This window comes from Mobula hypostoma, chromosome 5, assembly GCF_963921235.1.
Source record: "Mobula hypostoma chromosome 5, sMobHyp1.1, whole genome shotgun sequence".
Taxonomy (NCBI): domain Eukaryota; kingdom Metazoa; phylum Chordata; class Chondrichthyes; order Myliobatiformes; family Myliobatidae; genus Mobula; species Mobula hypostoma.
The window spans coordinates 114,564,767-114,585,667 of record NC_086101.1 but is presented as its reverse complement, the minus strand read 5'-3'; the positions used below and the strand labels follow the sequence as shown (position 1 = coordinate 114,585,667).

At 42.6% G+C, this 20,901-nt stretch overlaps 1 protein-coding gene across 1 annotated transcript in view; it reads right to left on the bottom strand.

Moving 5' to 3' along the window:
* LOC134347330 (zinc finger CW-type PWWP domain protein 1-like) overlaps positions 1-20,900 on the bottom strand; it is a 78,555-nt gene extending 57,655 nt beyond the window's left edge. Inside the window, exons 1-4 of the mRNA XM_063049726.1 lie at positions 20,813-20,900; positions 19,231-19,344; positions 15,204-15,413; positions 7,869-7,985 (exon numbers count right to left, since the gene is read on the bottom strand). Of these exons, the coding sequence (XP_062905796.1) occupies positions 7,869-7,985; positions 15,204-15,413; positions 19,231-19,344; positions 20,813-20,900 (529 nt within the window). The remainder of the gene's footprint in view (positions 1-7,868; positions 7,986-15,203; positions 15,414-19,230; positions 19,345-20,812) is intronic.
* Position 20,901: the final 1 nt, after the last annotated feature.

Sequence of the window (20,901 nt, the reverse complement as noted above, 5' to 3'; positions counted from 1 at the left end):
GGGAACAATCTTCCTGCATCTAGCCTGTCCAATCCCTTTAGGATCTTATACGTTTCAATCAGATCCCCCCTCAATCTTCTAAATTCCAACGAGTACAAGCCCAATTCATCCAGTCTTTCTTCATATGAAAGTCCCGCCATCCCAGGAATCAATCTGGTGAACCTTCTTTGTACTCCCTCTATGGCAAGGATGTCTTTCCTCAGATTAGGGGACCAAAACTGCACACAATACTCCAGGTGTGGTCTCACCAAGGCCTTGTACAACTGCAGTAGTACCTCCCTGCTCCTGTACTCGAATCCTCTCGCTATAAATGCCAGCATACCATTCGCCTTTTTCACCGCCTGCTGTACCTGCATGCACACTTTCAATGACTGGTGTATAATGACACCCAGGTCTCGTTGCACCTCCCCTTTTCCTAATCGGCCACCATTCAGATAATAATCTGTTTTCCTATTTTTGCCACCAAAGTGGATAACTTCACATTTATCCACATTAAATTGCATCTGCCATGAGTTTGCCCACTCACCCAACCTATCCAAGTCACCCTGCATCCTCTTAGCATCCTCCTCACTGCTAACACTGCCACCCAGCTTCGTGTCATCCGCAAACTTGGAGATGCTGCATTTAATTCCCTCATCCAAGTCATTAATATATATTGTAAACAACTGGGGTCCCAGCACTGAGCCTTGCGGTACCCCACTAGTCACCGCCTGCCATTCTGAAAAGGTCCCGTTTATTCCCACTCTTTGCTTCCTGTCTGCTAACCAATTCTCCACCCACACCAATACCTTACCCCCAATACCGTGTGCTTTAAGTTTGCACACTAATCTCCTGTGTGGGACCTTGTCAAAAGCCTTTTGAAAATCCAAATATACCACATCCACTGGTTCTCCCCTATCCACTCTACTAGTTACATCCTCAAAAAATTCTATGAGATTCGTCAGACATGATTTTCCTTTCACAAATCCATGCTGACTTTGTCCGATCATTTCACCACTTTCCAAATGTGCTGTTATCACATCCTTGATAACTGACTCCAGCAGTTTCCCCACCACCGACGTTAGGCTAACCGGTCTATAATTCCCCGGTTTCTCTCTCCCTCCTTTTTTAAAAAGTGGGGTTACATTAGCCACCCTCCAATCCTCAGGAACTAGTCCAGAATCTAACGAGTTTTGAAAAATTATCACTAATGCATCCACTATTTCTTGGGCTACTTCTTTAAGCACTCTAGGATGCAGACCATCTGGCCCTGGGGATTTATCTGCCTTCAATCCCTTCAATTTACCTAACACCACTTCCCTACTAACTTGTATTTCGCTCAGTTCCTCCATCCCACTGGACCCTCTGTCCCTTACTATTTCTGGAAGATTATTTATGTCCTCCTTAGTGAAGACAAAACCAAAGTAACTATTCAATTGGTCTGCCATGTCCTTGCTCCCCATAATCAATTCACCTGTTTCTGTCTGCAGGGGACCTACATTTGTCTTTCCAGTCTTTTCCTTTTTACATATCTATAAAAGCTTTTACAGTCCGTTTTTATGTTCCCTGCCAGTTTTCTCTCATAATCTTTTTTCCCCTTCCTAATTAAGCCCTTTGTCCTCCTCTGCTGAACTCTGAATTTCTCCCAGTCCTCAGGTGAGCCACTTTCTCTGGCTAATTTGTATGCTTCTTCTTTGGAATTGATACTATCCCTAATTTCTCTTGTCAGCCACGGGTGCACTACCTTCCTTGATTTATTCTTTTGCCAAACTGGGATGAACAATTGTTGTAGTTCATCCATGCAACCTTTAAATGCTTGCCATTGCATATCCACCGTCAATCCTTTAAGTGTCATTTGCCAGTCTATCTTAGCTAATTCACGTCTCATACCTTCAAAGTTACCCCTCTTTAAGTTCAGAACCTTTGTTTCTGAATTAACTATGTCACTCTCCATCTTAATGAAGAATTCCACCATATTATGGTCACTCTTACCCAAGGGGCCTCTCACGACAAGATCGCTAATTAACCCTTCCTCATTGCTCATTATATATTTCAATTTACTACTAACTTATTCCTAGATTGTCATTTCTAGAACTTTCCAAAAACTGAGAAGCTAACCAGCCCAAACATCTTGTCGTCAGCAGAAGAAACAACAGAATATTGGTGGGAAAGCCAGAGAGGAAATGAAACTCTTCACTTAGTTAAGAATTTCAATCCAAAATGTGGTTGACTACAGACTTCTGCGGCATTCGTGAAATCAAGTTTTGGACTATTACATTTATTTTTGCGTGGTGGTAATTTACTGATATCTTACATATGTTCGCTATCTTATATATGCGAAGACTAGGCCTCAAGCCATGGTGTCACATGCTTACAGCAGCCAGGGGTGAGGCATTGGAGCCAGTGTACTCCACTGGGGGCGGTATAGTGCAATGTCTAGGCTGAAATTGGTGCTGCCTCCTCCCAGTGTTCGCTCGGCAGAAGACAAGCTGTATTGTGCTCAACTGCAAATTTCTACGGCATTCGTGGCTTGAGTCTGGACTTCTTTATTGCATGGCTGTATCTTACAGATACCTGTATGTGCTTGTCGTTTTGTATGTGTTATGTGTGCTACGTGTATATGTGTGAGCTTTGTGCTCTGTGAGACTATTGGTGCTGTGTTTGGCCCCAGAGTAACGCTGTCTCATTTTATTATATTCATATATGGTTGAATGACAATTAAATTTGAATTAATTGTTTATTTCCCTCCACAGACGCTGCCTGACCCATTGAGTTCCTCCAGCCCTTTGTGTGTAGCTCCAGATTTCCAGCACCTGCAGTCTTTTCTATCTTCTCTTTACTCAATTCCAATGGTCTGGAATGGACTCCCTAAAATGGTGTTAGAAGCCAATTTAAAAGTGGATTTGAAAAGAACTCACTGGGGGACTTTCCACAGACAGCTGACAAAAGCACAACAGGCTAAATGATCTTTTTCTGGTCATTGGTCCCGTTATGCCCACAGACTGAATATTGGTTTTAACCCACAATTTCCTACCCTGGAGGAATAGCTTCCAGGCGAAAATCTCAAATATCCAGTTTTTCGTTTTGTCCTCATGGCCGAGATAGACTGGATGTGGAAAGGATGTTTCCTGTAGTGGGAGGAGGGTCTAGGACCAGAGGACACAGTCTCAGTATGGAAGGACATCCCTTTACAACAGAGATGAAGAGGAATTTCTTTAGCCAGACAATGGTGAATCTGCAGAATTCGTTGCCACAGAGGGCTATGAAGGCCAAGTTATTTGGGTATATTTAAAGCAGAGGTCTGATACGTTCTTTGGATGGCGGGGTAGAAAAACAACTCTACTGAAGGAGGTGTAAGGCACTCCTTCCCTCCACTAGACTGCAGGTCACCCTTGGGCAAGGTGTGGCAACTGCTTAGCCCCTCCGATCAGGGTCACGTGAAGCCACTGGACCAGATAGTAGATGGTCATATGAGCAGATGGTTCCTGGTTATGCAACCACTGACACCAGGCAGACAATCGCTGAAGAGTATTGATATGGGTGGGATCACCCATCTTGCCCAAAAGAAGGCAATAGCAAACCGCTTCTGTAGAAAAATTTGCAAAGAACAATCACGGTCATGGAAAGAGCATGATCGCCCACATCATATGACTCAGCAGATAACAAATGAACAATAGGTTCTTGAGTAGTAAGGCATCAAAGGTTACAGGGTAAAGGCAGGAGAATGGGGTTGAGAGGGATAATTAATCATCCATGCTGGTGTAAGGGGGTTTCGACTTTAATGTTACTGCGGAGGCTAATTAAAATGGTGTCTTTGTTATGTTAATCTGGGGAATGCGGCTTTGTTGTGTTAAACGCTGAGAAAGTTTGCGCTAGCAGCTTGTTTTTCCTTTAGAGTGTGATAAGTAAGTGCTATTAACCAATTGGGATAGTTGTTATGGTTTTGGTGTATTTGAAGATACTGTATGCGCGGGGTTTTGGGGCAGAAGGCGGGAGAGCAAGACAGAGGATGGACGAGGTGCTGTGAGTCCGCTAACGGGGTCGGACCCCGAGTGGGACATTCGGCGAGGAGACGGAGGCGGACTCATGTGGAGCGTCTGGTCGACCACCGTTGTTGGTCCCAGGCGGCCGGTCGAGGTGGTCCGAGGGGGTCGCAGGGTGAAGAAGAAGGTCCTTGAGCTCCAACGGTTTTTGTGCACGAAGAGATTGAACTTTGATAAGTGTGGCGCCTTTATTTTCCTTTTATATTTTATTCTCTTTTAATTATATAGTTCCAGTAATATCTATAAACTGTAAATCATTTAATTGCATCTGGTGTATTGTCTGTTATTTGGGCGGGGTGGGGTACCTCACACAGCATCCACACAAACAAATTACCCAGTTTGCCAGAGCCGAGGCTGTTTCCCTAGACGACAGCGAGCCGAGCGACCCTGAGGGTGGCCGGGGGGGCTATATTGTGTGGGCTTTGTCCGGGATTGAGTCTGCTGGTATGCTGTGTTTAAATCTGTAATGTGTGTCTCTGTGGGTTATTTGCTGGTGATTGCTGTATGCGTGGTGAGTGAGGTCTTTGTTCGAGTTCGGGCTGGCATTGACGAGTTGGAGGTGGTACTCGGGGCTGCCCATGCAGTTGGGAGAGAGAGGGAAGAGTGGTCTGATTTGGAGGTAGGGTCTGTGAATAAATGTTCTAGCTCTGGCAGGCTCCGCCTAGCACTTGGGATAGCGTCCACCCCAAGAGGGGCGGAGACGTGCGAGACGTGGGTAGAGCGGATCTCTCAGTTGTTAGATGAGTGGCAGTGCTCGGTTGAGGGAGAGCGACAGGGATTGGTTGAAAGTTTGAGTAGGCGGGCTGGTGACGGTGTTAGAGCTGTCAGGTTCACTTACACTGTAGTGACAGCTGTCAGTTATTTGAAAGAGGGGGGAAAGTTTTCAGTCTGTCTTCTCTGGCTAGGAGGGCGGCTAAGTTGCTTGCAAGGCCAGGGAGATCATTTCAGGGGGTCAGCCCCTCCTTCAGTTGTTCAGCTGATCAGAGAGGTGTCGGGAAACTTAGTGGAGGCCCAGTGGGGGAACGGCTTGGGGTCTCTGGGGAAGCACGTTCCCAGCAATGCACCAATGTACTTCCGAAAGGAGAAGATGATGATTGGTTAATGACCCTGGAGGTCATGAAGGCATTTTCTGGGCACCCAGCGTGTCAAGTTGCTTCTGAGCACATGTGTAGCAGCCTTGAGCCAGTACCGAATTTAAACGAGACCCAGCGGTGGTACGGCCTGGGGAAAGTAGCTGAGGATGAGACCCTCTTAGTAGATGCTCCTAACTACCATGAGGGAGGGGAGTTGACTGCTGAAGACACCTCGGTGAGAGAGAGGTCGCGGCAACTGGACCCTGGCGGCGTGGAAGATGAAGGCAGCGTGTGTGTGGATTATGCGATGTGGTTTAATGTGCTGCATCTGAGGGGTGGATGTTGCCAGATCCTGAGGAGTGCGGCTGTTGAGCTGAAGATGGCCTTTACTAGTTCCCTAGGATTCTTCGGATCCGAAAAGATGCCCAAGGGCATATCCAGAGCCCCTGCATCCTTCCCGCGGGGCATAAGGAAGACCTTGGGGGAAGTGAAGGTGTGTGGAGTTTTGACATATGTGGATGACCGCCTAGAGCTTGGATTCGCCTGGGGGGACTATGAGGCGAGGCAAGTGGCTAAGCCCAGGCGACCAAAGCGAAGTGTCAAATGTGGAGGAGTTTTTGGCCGGAGGAGTTTGGTGCAATGTGAGGAAAATGACCCGACATACCAGTTGAACTTCTTGGTGTTGGGACAGACAGTGGTGGACTGGGGGATGGAAACCCAGGTCATCAATCTGAATGAGACACAGGGAAGAGAGGGGATTTGCACCGCACTGCGGTCATGTACTGATGAATTAATCCAGTGAGAAGAAGCAATGACCCACCTTCGAAGGGATCAACAAGACGTCGATTCAGAACAGATTGGAAGACTTGCAAGTTGGGGAAGATCAAGGAAGTGTTCTGACTAAGGTCAACAGAAAACCGAGAGCCCAGGGAGGGGAGTTTGACTACACTCCCGAGGAGGTAAAGAAATGGAGGACAGATCTCGGAGAAGGGAGGCGGACGCTTGAAAGGAACCTGAAGGTGACTATCGCGAGTTTAAATGAAGTGGAAAAACTTAAAGTTGACCTGGAAGACGTCCTCAGGAAGAAACAACCGGAGGCTGAACATTCTTTAACTGCTGCTTTTCAGGTCAGTGTGGAAGAAGCTGCTGGGGTAACTGCGTCCCAGATTGAGATGACCAAGAACCCTGAGTCAGAATTGCTGAGGCTGTGGCGAGAGTTGAAGGAGTCCCCGAAGAAGCTGACGTCTCGACTGCAGGAGGCTGAAGGGGTAGCCCCGGCTAAATGTTTCAGTTTGGAGAAACTTAAACAGCAGCTACCGATCGAGGGAATGAGGAAGGATACGGATTCGAAGGATGCTGTGCTGCACATGTGGTACATGCTGCCTTTCGCTAACTTCCCCGTGATTGAGGAAGAGACATTTGGCCCTTCTCCCACTGAGTCAGGTGTAGTGGGGAGGGCTAGCTGTGGGCAGTCTGAGTTACGGCAGGATCAGGAAGGAAGACAGGCGGGGCCCCGGACACGGGACGGGGGCTCCGAGCTGTAGTGGTGGCCTGAGTGAGAGAGGAGTTGGCAAGCAGGCCCGTGGTATCCCTAGTAGTGTCTGAGCCTTTTGGGTTTAGGTGAGGGGGTACGGAGGTCTCGGAGGGTTAAGAAGCTCCCAGATAGGTTGGCCTATGTAGCGCCCGTGGGACGGGAGTAAGGTCCACTGTTTGGGGAGCGCTGTCACTGTGTGTATCTGTGTATGTGTGTGTTGTGTGTCTGCAGGACTGGTTGGCAAGTTATTTAGAAGTCATGAGGACATGACTTTATTTGGTGGGGGGGAGAGTGTAAGGGGGTTTCGACTTTTATGTTACTGCGGAGGCTAATTAAAATGGTGTCTTTGTTATGTTAATCTGGGGAATGCAGCTTTGTTGTGTTAAACGCTGAGAAAGTTTGCACTAGCAGCTTGTTTTTCCTTTAGAGTGTGATAAGTAAGTGCTATTAACCAATTGGGATAGTTGTTATGGTTTTGGTGTATTTGAAGATACTGTATGCGCGGGGTTTTGGGGCAGAAGGCGGGAGAGCGAGACAGAGGATGGACAAGGTGCTGTGGGTCTGCTAACAGGGTTGGACCCCGAGCGGGACGTTCGGCGAGGAGACGGAGGCGGACTCGTATGGAGCGTCTGGTCAACCACCGTTGTTGGTCCCAGGCGGCCGGTCAAGGTGGTCCAAGGGGGTCGCAGGGTGAAGAAGAAGGTCCTTGAGCTCCAACAGTTTTTGTGCACGAAGAGATTGAACTTTGATAAGTGTGGCGCCTTTTATTTTCCTTTTATATTTTATTCTCTTTTAATTATATAGTTCCAGTAATATCTATAAACTGTAAATCATTTAATTGCATCTGGTGCATTGTCTGTTATTTGGGCGGGGTGGGGTACCTCACACAGCATCCAGACAAACGAATTACCCAGTTTGCTGGGGCCGAGGCTGTTTCCCTAGACGACAGCGAGCCGAGTGACCCTGAGGGTGGCCAGTGGGGGCTACACTGGAATGCAGGAGCAAACTCAATAAACCGAATGGCCTAATTCTGATCCTATGATCTTATGGTTGACTAAATTCAACAAACAACAGCCTTTAACACAAGAAAATGCCTCAATGCTTTTTGCATACATTTCTAATGATAACAATTAAACATTCTTTCAGCAATGATTTACAATTTGATGGTCCCTGCTGTGAAAGACCAGCCAATCAGGAAAATAATATCGCCATGTTTATTATGGAAAGATTTTTCAGTACCTGGATTCTGACTGCAGATCCAGTCTTGTGGCAGAGTCGCTGGATCCACATTGTCTTTCAGCCTTCTCCACTTCCCACATACCTTCCTGCTGCATTGAACCCAAGCAACATAATTATCTGGAAGGAAACAAAGAACACTGAATAAGCGGAGGTACCTTCAGTAAACAACTGGCTGGCCCAGAGTGAAGAAAGTCCACATGCAGCAATCATAAGTTTGCATTTCATAAATAGTATTTTTATATATATCCAAGTATTTTTATGGCAGCAGCAACTAAATCAGAAACAGCCATTGCTATTATTTAAGCTGAGACACCATTAACACAGAATGTTGTGGTAAATCAGAAGATTATCACAATCCCCATAGTAAGGCCAGCATTCCAGTCATTGGGTAATCGCAGAAAAGCGAAGGTCAGCAGAGGTAAAAGGGTAAGGAAATCAGAGGTCAATTCAGTCCACAAATTTTGCAAGGGCCTTAAAAAAATTTGCCCATCTGCCAACTCTTTGGAGGTTGCAGCAGGAAAAATAACCCCTACAGAACAACAATTTGAGTTTTAAAAGGGCCTTTAAAAAATAAAATTTTCAAGGCACTTTATGCTGAACAAAATTTAATATTGAGCAACTTAAAGGGGCATCAGCAAGGTGGCTAAATCTTGGTAATGGATCATTGCATGGTGAAGGAGCATTCTAAAGGGGAGCAGAAAGAGAAAATTCCAGAATTTAGGGCCTTGTCAACTGATAGCAAGTGATCAATGATGTAGATTGTGGAGCAATAAAAAATAAGTATCCATGAGCCAAATGAATTTCATATTAAAGCAAAAGGACAGATTCTTGCTATATTATGTTGTAACAGGAATGTGTTATAACAATGCACATGGACTTTTCCTGATGCAATATTGGGAATCTTCTTGCTTTACTTCTTCATTTTTTGACTTTGCTCATATTGCACAGCCCCTTTAAGAAGCAGAGTCTATATTAATTCAGCATTAGTTTTCAGACACAATTAGGGCAATCTTAACACTTATGAAATACTTCATGAAAGAAAGAGTGTAATTAATTAATTAATTGTCTTAATTTGCTTTAAATTTTCCATAAAATTAGTTCCTTAAAAATATTTTAATTTCATGAATTTTAAAATTGTACGATTTGCCCATTCTATCCAAAAAAAAGGAAATGATCTCTGAATTTACAACTGCCCTGGTCATTTCCTTCCTGATGCCCGAGCAATATTTCAGTGCAACAACACAAAAACACTGTGCTCTCCTTCATGTTGGCTCAGGATTGAAAGGCCAGTATTTTACTCAGCGAGTTGTCCATAACTAGACGGCACTGCAAAGAAATCAGTATTAAATTCAGTGGTCAAAAAGCCAGGAAGGATCTAGTTAAATTTTCCTTGTCTAAGGGTTTTATTTAATGCAACAGTATAACCAGCAGATGACTATACTTCAGTTCAAGATTGATGCATGTATTTTGCATAAAACAATATTATCTGTTGGGCCTCCACTCTTAAAGCTGAAGGTAAACCTACTTCACCCGTAACTGGTAGTTCAACACCATAATATACTAAGTCCAAAGTTCAATCATGAAATTATATACAGCCCACTTAAAAATGGTGAATCAGCACAGGCTGGAATTTGAAACAAAACAACAGATCTTGGAAAATGGTAACTGCAAAAGCTACGGGCCGGGTGATAAAAAATATCTGATTCACTCATGTAGTTCAGGGGAGGAAAATCTGCCATCCTTACCTAGTCTGGCCTTTACATGACTCTGGATCCACTCTACATGTTTAACTCTTAAATGCCTTCTGAAGTGGCCTATCAAACCTGAGGTTAGAAGCTTAACTGGGCACAGTTAGGGGAGGAAAATATAAATGTTAGCCTTGCCTGGAATGCCCAGATCCTAAAACAGTTCTTAAAATAAAAGAGGAAAAATAAAACTCCAGAATTTATTTGATTCAGGATTTTAATAAGTTCATTCAGCTGTTGAATCTGCTGCATTTAATTTAGAATGTTGACTTAATGGTGTACATTTGCATTTTTACTTGTTCTGCTCCAACTAAAGTGTTTTGTCTAAATATCTCACTTTGTAACTGAGTTAGAAGATTGTGGGTTTACACTCGGCTCTGGTGCCTGAGCACAGCACAGTTCACACAACGCTTTACAGTACAGGCAACCTGGGTTCAATTCCTGCCACTGCCTGTAAGGAGTTTGAATATTCTCCCAGGTGATCATGTAGGTTTCCTCCAGGTGCTCCGGTTTTCTCCCAAAGACCTACTGGTTGGTCACTGGTCATTGTAAATTGTCCTATGATTAGGCTAAGATTAAATTGAGGATTGCCAGGTGGCGCTGCTCGATGGTCCAGAAGAGCCTACTCCACGCTGTACGTCAACAAATAAAATAAAAAACCTCTGCTAATAGGTCACTGCCATAAAAGCGGAACCTTGAAGGAAATATTAAACAATGTTCCTTTTGTCCATTCAGGTATACATAAAAGATCCCATAACAGTGGCAAATCACAAACACGAGAAAATCTGTATATGCTTGAAATCCAAAGCAACACACGCAATTTGTTGGAGGTATTCAGCAGGCTGGGCAGCACCTATAGAAAAGATTAAACAGTCGACATTTTGGGTCAGAGACCCTTCATCAGTCCTGCATTTTACATTAAGTCTGAGGTTCAAACATGAAATTATAAACAACAGCCTACTGCACCTTGTGTGTGTCCCATAACAGTAGTAACTGGTTATAACTTTCACTGCAGTGTGTGGGCCTTTAGCTGTTGTATTGCTTATGCAAAAGAGTAAAAAATGGCTTTAAATAGTGATAAAGTCATTTAAAGATGTGAAATATCCTGGCATTTGTCAGTCCAAACTACTTGGCAGGAATAAAAACTTGTCCAGCTTCATCAATTAAAATGAAAGAAAGTTGAATATTGCCAGTAACAGTGAAGGTTTCTCCACCTAACTAATAGCTCAGTCTCACCAGCAATAGTGAACACAGCACAGATCCATCTGTAATCATTCAGATGGCCCTGCTGGTAACATTCAAGGGCCATCCAGGCCTGGTAGTAACAACAAAGGCCAGGACAGTTTTGGCAACAATGGTGCTGAGTCTAACTTTTGTCAGTAAAGTGAAACCATATCTAGCAACTGTACATTCCTTTTTAGACTCACAAATAACTGATGACTAGTCCCACCTTTAAGCAGTAAATATGAAGATCAGTTCAGCTTGCTAGTAATGTATGAAGACCAGTTATGCTTCTGGTCTCAGACTGGGTGTGATGAGAACTAGATTTAGGTTGAAGAGTTAAAAGCAATGGAGGGGAATCTGAGGAAGAACTTCTTCACTCAGAGGGTAGTGCGAGTGTGGAACAAGCTGGCAGTGGGAAGTGGTGGATGTGAGGTCAACTGTAACATCTAAGAGAAGTTCGGACAGGTTCATGATGAGAGATCTCTGGTCCAGGGCAGGTAGATGTGACTAGGTAGAAGACTGGCTGGCATGAACTAGATGGACCAAGGGGGCTGTTTCTGTGCTGCAGTGCTCTATGATTCTAAACACAATGTCCAGTTTAACTTCATAAGTAGCTGGAAAGATCACATTAGCCTCAGTCTGACTGGTCCAGCCTCACCTTTGGCAAATCTAACCTTACCTTTAACTTCCCCATCACCAGCACCAATGAAGCTAAGTTCAGCAGAATTAGGGAATTTGGCCCATCAAGTCTGTTCCACCATTTCATCATGGCTATTCCATTTCCCTCTCAGCCCAATCTCCTGCCTTCTCCCCACATCCCTTCATGCCCTGACTAATCAAGAATCTATCAACCTCTCTGCCTTAAATATACCAAATGTCTTGGCCTCCACAGCCTCAACAATGAGTCAGCTTGGCTCAAACAAGGGATAGTTACTTCTGAATCTGAATTTTGTTGCTTTTAAGTACCACATGTGCTCAATATAGAACTGAATATCTGTGCGGCATTGAGTGCTACAGTGTACATTAATATCAAGGTTAGATGATTTGTAGTTTTCTTCTCCAAGCTGAATTTTCCTGTGATTGAAATACAGAAAGAATGGAACCTGCTTATAAGAGAGCAGGAAGTTTATTTGGAATCCTAACTAAAATTCCTCAAAAGCCAACATAATCACAGCCACTAGATAAAGTGATTTTGCAGATGCCAGAAATCCAGAGTAACACACACACACAAAATGCTGGAGGAACTCAACAGGTCAGACAGCATCTATACAGGAGAATGAACAGTTGCGTTCCAGACAAAGATCCCTCATTGGCTCTTTATTCCTCTCCATAGATGCTGCCTGACCTACTAGTTTCCTTCAGCATTTTGTGTGTGGTTACACTGGATGAAGTGATTACTTCCCATGTGCGCAAGTTTGCTGCTGCTTCTGGCTTCTTAACAGCCACCACAATTGATCACTCACAAATTTCTACAAATGTATCATGGTGAGCATTCTGACTGGCTGCATCACCATCTGGTATGGGGGGAAGGAGAGGGGTACTACACAGAATCGAAGTAAGCTGCAGAGATTTGTAAAGTCAGTCAGTTCCATCATGGGCACTAGCTTCCAGGACATCTTCAAAGAGCGATCCCTCAGAAAAGCAATGTCCATCATTAAGGGCCCTAATCACAAATGTTACGCCTTGTTCTCATCACTACTATCAGGGAGGAGATACAGAAGCCTGGAAGGCACACCTTGAACAATTCGGGAATAGCCTCAGCTTCTTTCCCTCTGCCAACCTATTTCTGAATGGACATTGAACCCAAGTACACTACCTCACTACGGTTTTATTTTCTATTTTTTGCACTACTTATATAAATATAAAATTCAGTCTTTTTCTCTATAATCATGTATTGCAATGTACAGCTGCAGCAAAGGTAAACTTCATGACATATGCCAGTGGTGTTAAAACTGATTCTGATTTGAAGCAGTACTGTAAATTTCTGCGAGACTAAATGGCTTTAGATAAACAAACATTGGTTTTTCTTTCATTAGCATTTGAGCTTCACCAACCACTCCTTTCTGAGTTTTGTAGGTAACATCACAGGACAGTTCACAATGTTAAATTGTATAAAGCAGGCAATAGCTGTGCCACCAATGCAGACAACATGCCATACCTGTTCTTCAGACAAGAACAATGCTTTTGTTTACCACTGGCTTCCCCAGGGTCTTCAACTGCACACAACGTTGAATCATGCACTGTTGTTAGTCTAGAGTGAGCAGCATCTATGGCCATGCACGCACTATAAAGACTCATGTTTCTCATCTGTTTGCCTTATGAGTATTCAGTATTTTATGTTGGTACGAGTAGATATGATAATAACATGCCCAATCGAAGGTATAACTTTCTCACTCAGAGGCAGTAGTGGCTGGCGGGGGTCTGAAACACCACTGGCCCAGTCATAATAATTAGCAAAGGAAACAGGGATGAAAATTTATTTTGATTAGTCACTGTTCTGGAGTTATGTACGACCTTAAATTTAAAGCTTTTGCCGTGGATAACTTAAGAAAAGAATTTCTTTAATTGTGAAATAATGGCATATTTGTCATTTCACCTATTCTCTCCAATTTTTGTTTATTTTCCTTTTTAGGGTATACTTACTTCATCATTTATATTAATTTTGTATCTTTAAGGCACCTTCCACCATCCCCCAAATGCCACTGACTTCATTCAAATTGTGCTTCGTAATTCTGAGGTGAATAATTGCAATTGTCCCAAGTCAGTTTCTTCTCCTTCACTAATTATCTCCATTGTGAATCACATTGATTTACATGATGCTTTATTGTGTCTATATATTGAGGTACCAGGGGAACATCCACTTGCTGTGCTTTTCTGAAGACTCAATGTGGTTTCAAGTGTACAAGACGCGAAGCCAGGTCATTGTTAAATCAAGGAAAATATGATTTTCTATTAGAATACGTGATTTGTCCATATTTGCATGCAGATGGTGTAATGAGAAAAATAACACAAAACTGATGGATTGCATAGGCAGTGTTATTTATTGTTTCACATGTGGAAACACAAAAAAGGGTATTTATTTGCTCATTTTACATCCCATTTATTCTTTGCTTTCCCTCATTTTCCTTAAACCAACTCCATACACCTATCAACTGCTCAGAAGAAACAGATGGTTGTCTTGGGGCTTCTGCCAAGGAATCAGCCTTCAGCCTTCAGCCTTCAGAACTGTACATGTCAGTTTGGGTGATTTGCCCACTTGTTCATTATCTTTATTTAATTCCACTAAATAATTTCTTCTAACAGACTGACCAGGTTCAGGAAGTCACTAAGCAGGTATGTTGCTCATAGTAAAACTCATTCTACCATTTTTTATAATAACTCTATAAGATGGTGCATTAGAGCATCATACCAAAGTCTTGTAGTTCCCTTTTAAGCACTTCCACACCTCTGCCGGACATCCCTTGTGAAAAAGGAAATTTAACTGGCTTCTAATGGAAAACAGAAACCCAACAGTTTTAAACAGAAGTAAACAAACTGTGTGCCTTAACCTAATTTGTCCTGAGATATTTCCTTGTCATCTATAATTCTGTGAACTAACAAATAGCTGGGAGGCCTTAACAAAGTGGCACCAAAAGGTACCCCTGCATGTTCAGTTTTAAACAAAGAACAAAACATGAACACGAGATAGCCAACATGGCCAAACTACCTCACCAAATAAAGTATCTTCTCCTTTCCTAAATTATACAAGTATCAAGTTAGCAGAAACAAGTGTTAAAATAACTGGTCATTATACAAATTTCATCCACTGAGCAATAATTTCAACATTTCAGATGAGCTGCACACCAGCCAACAGTCCACTCTTAAACATCCACTTTAACTACTTTTGAAGATTTGTCTTCACTCCTTATCGTAGACAACCGACGTTTTCTGCGTGTTTCAGACTGGAAAGGAGGGCTGGGTACCATGCTGTTGATGGACTCAGGCCCAACCTGCTCTTTGGTGATGTGGGTAGAAGGCTCTTGAACCTCCTTACTGGTAGTTTGACATGCGACTGAAAACTGATCAGAGGAAACAGGAACCAGGGCGGTATTAATGTTACGGAGGAGCTCTACTAAAACTGACATTTGATTGGACATTCTGACCAGCCTCTTGGCAAGTTTGCGAGAAAAGCCACTGATCCCTTCTCCCAAGGTTTTTTGCAGCTGCACCAAATCCCCATGTAGGATGTGAAAACCTTCCTGCTGTATCTCCAAGAATTTGGAAGCAAGATTGTCCCCTACCTCACCCTCTAACTGATGGCCCTCAAATACAGGATTTCTATGCTGGCCAAACTCCTTAGTACCCCTTGAAAGGCTTCTGGAAGTACTTTGTGCTGCACTATCCTGGACACTCTCCTCCTCCTCCTCCTCCTCCGGCTGGTATTCTCTCATGGTCACCGCTGTGGCCCATGAATCGGAGTTGCCAGCTGGCATAACGTGGCTATTATCTCCACGAGAAGGCTCCATGGACCCGCTCCCTTTGGTGGTGTCTGACCTGGATGTGGCGATGAAGGAGGGGCTGAGCTGGTTGCTGAATTCTGAGGACGAGAACCATGGAGATATTTCAATATCAGGTATGAATCTTTGACCCTGTTGTCCTACACACTTAACTAACTAATCTTCATCTCTCAGAAATGAGAATGAAAGAAGAGGCCAGGCAATTACTCTCTTGAACAAGATTTGATGTCCTGATGTCTAAGAAATATGTAGATGAATGATTCTCATAGTTTCAACAAAATATCTACCACTGTCACGCTCTTCCCCTTCAGTTAGTTTATCTATAATTAAAGGTGTGACTGTAATGCACCACATTATACCTCAAACGTGCTACTTATGAGTGTACCCTTAGTGCACCGGAAGTTTTGTATTCTACCCTTCCTTGTTCTTAGTTTATCATCCATCATCAGAGACCCCACCACCCAGGACATGCTCTCTTTTCACTGCTGCCATCATGAAGAAGGTACAGGAGCTTCAGGTCTCACACCACCAGGTTCAGAACAGTTATTACCCCTCAACTATCAGGCTCTTGAACAAAAGGGGATAATGTCTCTCAACTTCACTTGGCCCATCATTGAAATGTTACCACAACCAATGGACTCATTTTCAAGGACTCATGTTCTCACTATTTATAGCTTATTTATTTATTTATTTATTTATTTATTTGTTGTTATTTCTTTCTTTCTGCCTTTGCACATTTTGTAGTCTTCTGCACTCTGGTTGAACACCAAGCTGGTGGCTTCTTTCATTGATTCTGTGATGGTTATTATTCTATGGATTTATTGAGTATGCCCACAGAAAATGAAGCTTAGGGTTGTATATGGTGGTATTTAAGTACTTTTGATAATAAATTTACTTTGAACTTTTGAATTTTGTATTAATTTTCAACTTCTATGCCCTGGTATGCGTGTGAACAGTTTATCTCAATTCATTCAGTTAAAGTGAACTTTCTCCAAACAGGACAAGCCTGAATTCCTCAGTGATTCCTTAAAGGAAATAATGACAAATCAGTATACTTCATCTATCCTGAACTGGGCAAGTGACTTGTGGTAGTCCCACATCAGGAGAAAGTTAAGAACCAACAAAGCAGAGAGTTCTTGTTCCTTTCCAGGCCTTGTGGTGCATTAGGTGGCAACCATGCCATTTCTTTAACATTTATCTATTTTTTACGAGGCCAAGTTGCTAGCTCAACACTCAACCCAGCATGGATGGAAAGCATGCAAGAAGCCAGCCAGATTCAAACCCGGGACCATTAGCCTCGAAGTCCGGTGCAGATGCCACTACAGCACAGGCCAGCTAAAATACAGAGAGTACATGGTAGGTAAACATTCTTTCTGTTGACAACAAAGATGGATGCATCTTTATGTCATAATGTCTTACTTTGTCACATACTCAAGAGTACAAAAAAGAAAAGCTTGCATCCCTATGGTAACTTCTACCTTCTTGTGAAATTCCATGAGATTTGCAGCAATGAAATAACTCTGAATTGCAGCAACAAATTTGTGCACAGCAAGTTTTCACAAAGAGCAATGTGATTACCTGTTTTGCTTTGTAAAGCAGAGTGGGGGATAAGTGGCTAGGATGCCAGGGATATCTCACCTGTTCTTAGAACACAGAACGGTAGAACAAAGGAACAGCCTGCAACGTCTCTGCTGACAATTATGTCAAATTAAAACTAATCTCTTCTGCTTGTACGTGATTCATATGCCTTCATTCCCTACATATTCAGGTGCCTAGCTGAAAATCTGCTTTCACATCCACCCCAGCGGTCCTTTTCAGGCACCTACTATTTTCTGTGTAAAAAAACTTTCCCTGCAGATCCCCTTTAAACTTTTTCCTTCTGACAAAGCTTTGCCTGTAGCATTCCACATTTCAATTTGTGGGGGAAAAAAAAAAGATTCTGCTGTCTGTGTTATATGTCTCATAATTTTATAAACTTCCATCAGGTCTTCCCTCAACCTCTAACCCTTCCAAAGAAAACAATCCAAGTGTGTCCAACCTCTTTTTATAGTTTATACTCTCTAACCCAGGCTGCATCCTGGTAAGTCTCCTCAGCATGGACTCCACATCCTTCCTGTAACAGGGCAAACAGAACTGTATGCAATGCTTCAGTTACGGACTAACCAAAATTTTATACAACTGCATCATGACTTTCTAATTCTTATACTTTATGCCTCTAGTGATGAAGGTAAGCCATGGGTTTGGACCTCAAGATCCCTCTGTGAAAAAGAGAACTATTTTCTAAAGTAACACCACGGGGACCTTTAACATTCAGTTTAAATCTCATTCGATAAAAGGAAGTACCTCAGTGTAAAGATTATAAAAGCCGAAGTCTGCAATAACTCAAACAGCATTTTCTTTCAATTATTCAAAAGAAAAAGGGGGCCTATTGTTTGTTGCCTGTTATTACTTCTGTCTTGGATAACTCAGTGTTTTCCTATATGGCGGGTTATGATTTAGTGACATGAAAAAACACTCCTCAGAACAACTAGCTGCATTACCCTCAACTCCTCGCTTACAGCACTTTCAGAAACAAGTCAACAGTAGACTGGAGGACAACAGCTAAACAAAACATCCAATCATCTTTAATGGTGCTCTAGACTCTAAAGCAATTGCAAGTAGTATCACGTGATCAACTACCTTTGGAAAGAAGTGTCACAAAAGTGACAACTTTGCATTACATATGTCAGCACGGGTACAACAAAATAAAGTATCACACAGAATGGCAATAATCATGGCTATCTCAGAATTTCTGCTTTAAAATACCCAACACTGGATTCCAGGTCAACAAGCTTCAAAGGTTTTTTTGTGGAAAAGAACAGCTGGTTGTACATGAGAAGGGAGAAATGGTCAATCACCTTCTTGCCTCCGCTTAGTCAATCAATAAGATAATACTTAACCCTCCATTTTAATTCCACATTCCCATTTGATCCCTACATGCCTGAATTCTTCAAATATCTATTGATCTCAATCTTTAAGATACACAATAAGTGAATGATCCGCACCCTTCTATATTCACAAGAGATTCTGCGGATGCTAGAACTCCAGCCAGTCCTGAAATGTCTCCTGTTCATTCCTCTCCACAGGTATTGCCTGATCTGCTGAGTTCCTCCGGCATTTTGTGTGTGTGTTGCTCTTCTATATTCTCAGGACTCAAGGCTTTCATGTATCCTTAAAGGTCTACATGACATAAAAGATATGAGGGCCCAGATTTGACTACCAATTATGCCAAATCAACTGGAATGCTGCCAACTCTTTATGTCCTTGAGTTAAGAGGTAAAAATCCAATGGGATTGCTGTTTCTGATTAATTTCTAATATTCTGCTAAAAATGTATACTTTAAGTGAGATAGAAATGAATTCATCTATAATATTGCCATAGTTAAAACAGTGTGCTGAAACTCACATCCGAGGCTCACACACCATCTGTGATCACTTAAGTGTGTAGGAGATGTTACCTGGCACCAGGTTCCCCTACACGGTTGGCTCGGTCAATTGAAATTTTCAAAGCTGAGCTTGGTGGACTTTTTGGTGTTAGGTAAGGGTATTAAAAGGACTGGAATCAAGCCAGATAAAGAATCAAAATAACAATCCATCATGATTTAATTCAATAGCACAACAGGATTAGGAAGCTGAATAGCCTACTATTTGTGCCATAAGCTTACAAGAAAATCAGATGTTTACACTTGTAAAACATATTCAACTAGGAAAACAGAATACTATTCGACTCTGCATATACACAGCCAAACCTGACCCTGTCCTCACCAAGCATATGCACAGCACTTCACACATACAAGCATCCAAGAATGCCAAAGCTCCACATATTTACACTGCTTAAGTGGAAAAATACCAGGCTCACCTAATGTGGTCTCTTCATCATCATCAATGAATCTGGTGTAGTCGGGAACAATTTTCTTTGGCTGGCCTTTTCGTTTATGCTTTCTTCCTTCCTTTTTAGCTTCACTTGCCTCATCTAAAGGCAAAAGAGTAATTCAAAAAGAGTTACTGCCTTGCAGAAATACTACTCACAAACAACTCTCCCATATTTGAAACAACAATGTTTTGGTGGTATTTTTTGCAATAATCATTGGAAACAAAAAATACACCTAGCTCAATAATATTCCAGTTCATGATATGCATGTTTTCATGTCTCACAAGTGGTAAAGAGTATTCCAAGTAACTGATCGACTTTCAAATGCTCCAAAATATTTTAGAAAAATAGCATGCCCCCTTTAGCTTATTGAACTTTTACGTGACTCCAAACTGTCCTTCTAAAGTGGTCTAACCTACTGAGTTGTTCTACAATAAGATGGGTCCAAAAAGCCTATGGGGTAGGAGGTCACTAGTCTACTGGGTACACCAGGTACTGACCCAATATAATTAAGAATTTAATGGTGTTTTTCCTCATTAATACTACCCTGACACAGCTATGATTATACATGAGTGGGAGCGCTGCCACAGCCACTCTTCCACCAGCTTTCCACATCTAGAATCAGTCAGTAATTAACTACTGAACCTTTTTTAAGCAGGAAGACAAAGATAAGTTACTTTCTCAAAGGGAAAGTAGAAAGGGACAGTCAATGCCAGCCTTGCTAATAATAGCAACATGACATGAACCTAGACATACCAGAGCAACCCTGCCTCCCATTCCACCTCATTGTTCAAGTTTGGCCAGTCATGCCCAAAAGGGCATTGTGTGCTCTTGAATGTCCCACTGGCGAGCCCTCAAATAATACATCAGTTGGTCTATCATGAACTGAAAAAAACATTCAATTATGGGCACTGGCTAATTTGTAGCCAGAAATATTCTCCCACAGGTTGTAGCTAAGACAAGGGTAGCTACCAACAGAGAAGCTGTTAAGTATTTGAACAAGATCCAAGAGTCACAGTCATAGAAGAATACAGTACAGAAACAGGTCCTTTGGCCCAACTAGTCCATGCCAAACTACCTACTCCCATTGACCTGCACCCAAACCATAGCCCTCAATACCCCTACTACCCATGCACCTTTCCAAACCACCTGAACATTGCAATTGAACTTGCATGCACCACTTGTGGTGGCAGCTCATTCCACATTCTCACGACCCTCTGAGCAAAGAAGTTTCTCCTCATGCTCCTCTTAAACTTTTCACCTGTCACCTTTAACCCATGACCTCTGGTTATAGTCCCACCCAAGAATCTGCAAATATTATTGAATCTCTTTAACCAACAAACCAGGACAAACGCAATGATCTTTTTGATTATCCTCCATAATCTACTGGAAAACTCATGGTGTTGAGAACCATGCTCAAACACAGAGCAAACCAATTCTTGTCAACTCCAATGTAACAAACCATTTGTGTGTTTATTAAACACAAGAAACCCCGTACATCCCATGTACTCTAGCTTCTCTATACCATGTATTGTTTGCTTAATCCATACAGGCTTCATTTATTGCTTACTTATATCGGTGATAATTTTATTTTTCCGAGACAATTTGTTAACTTTCTTGTCCTTTGCTTTGGTCTTTACTTTCCGAACTTCCTGCATC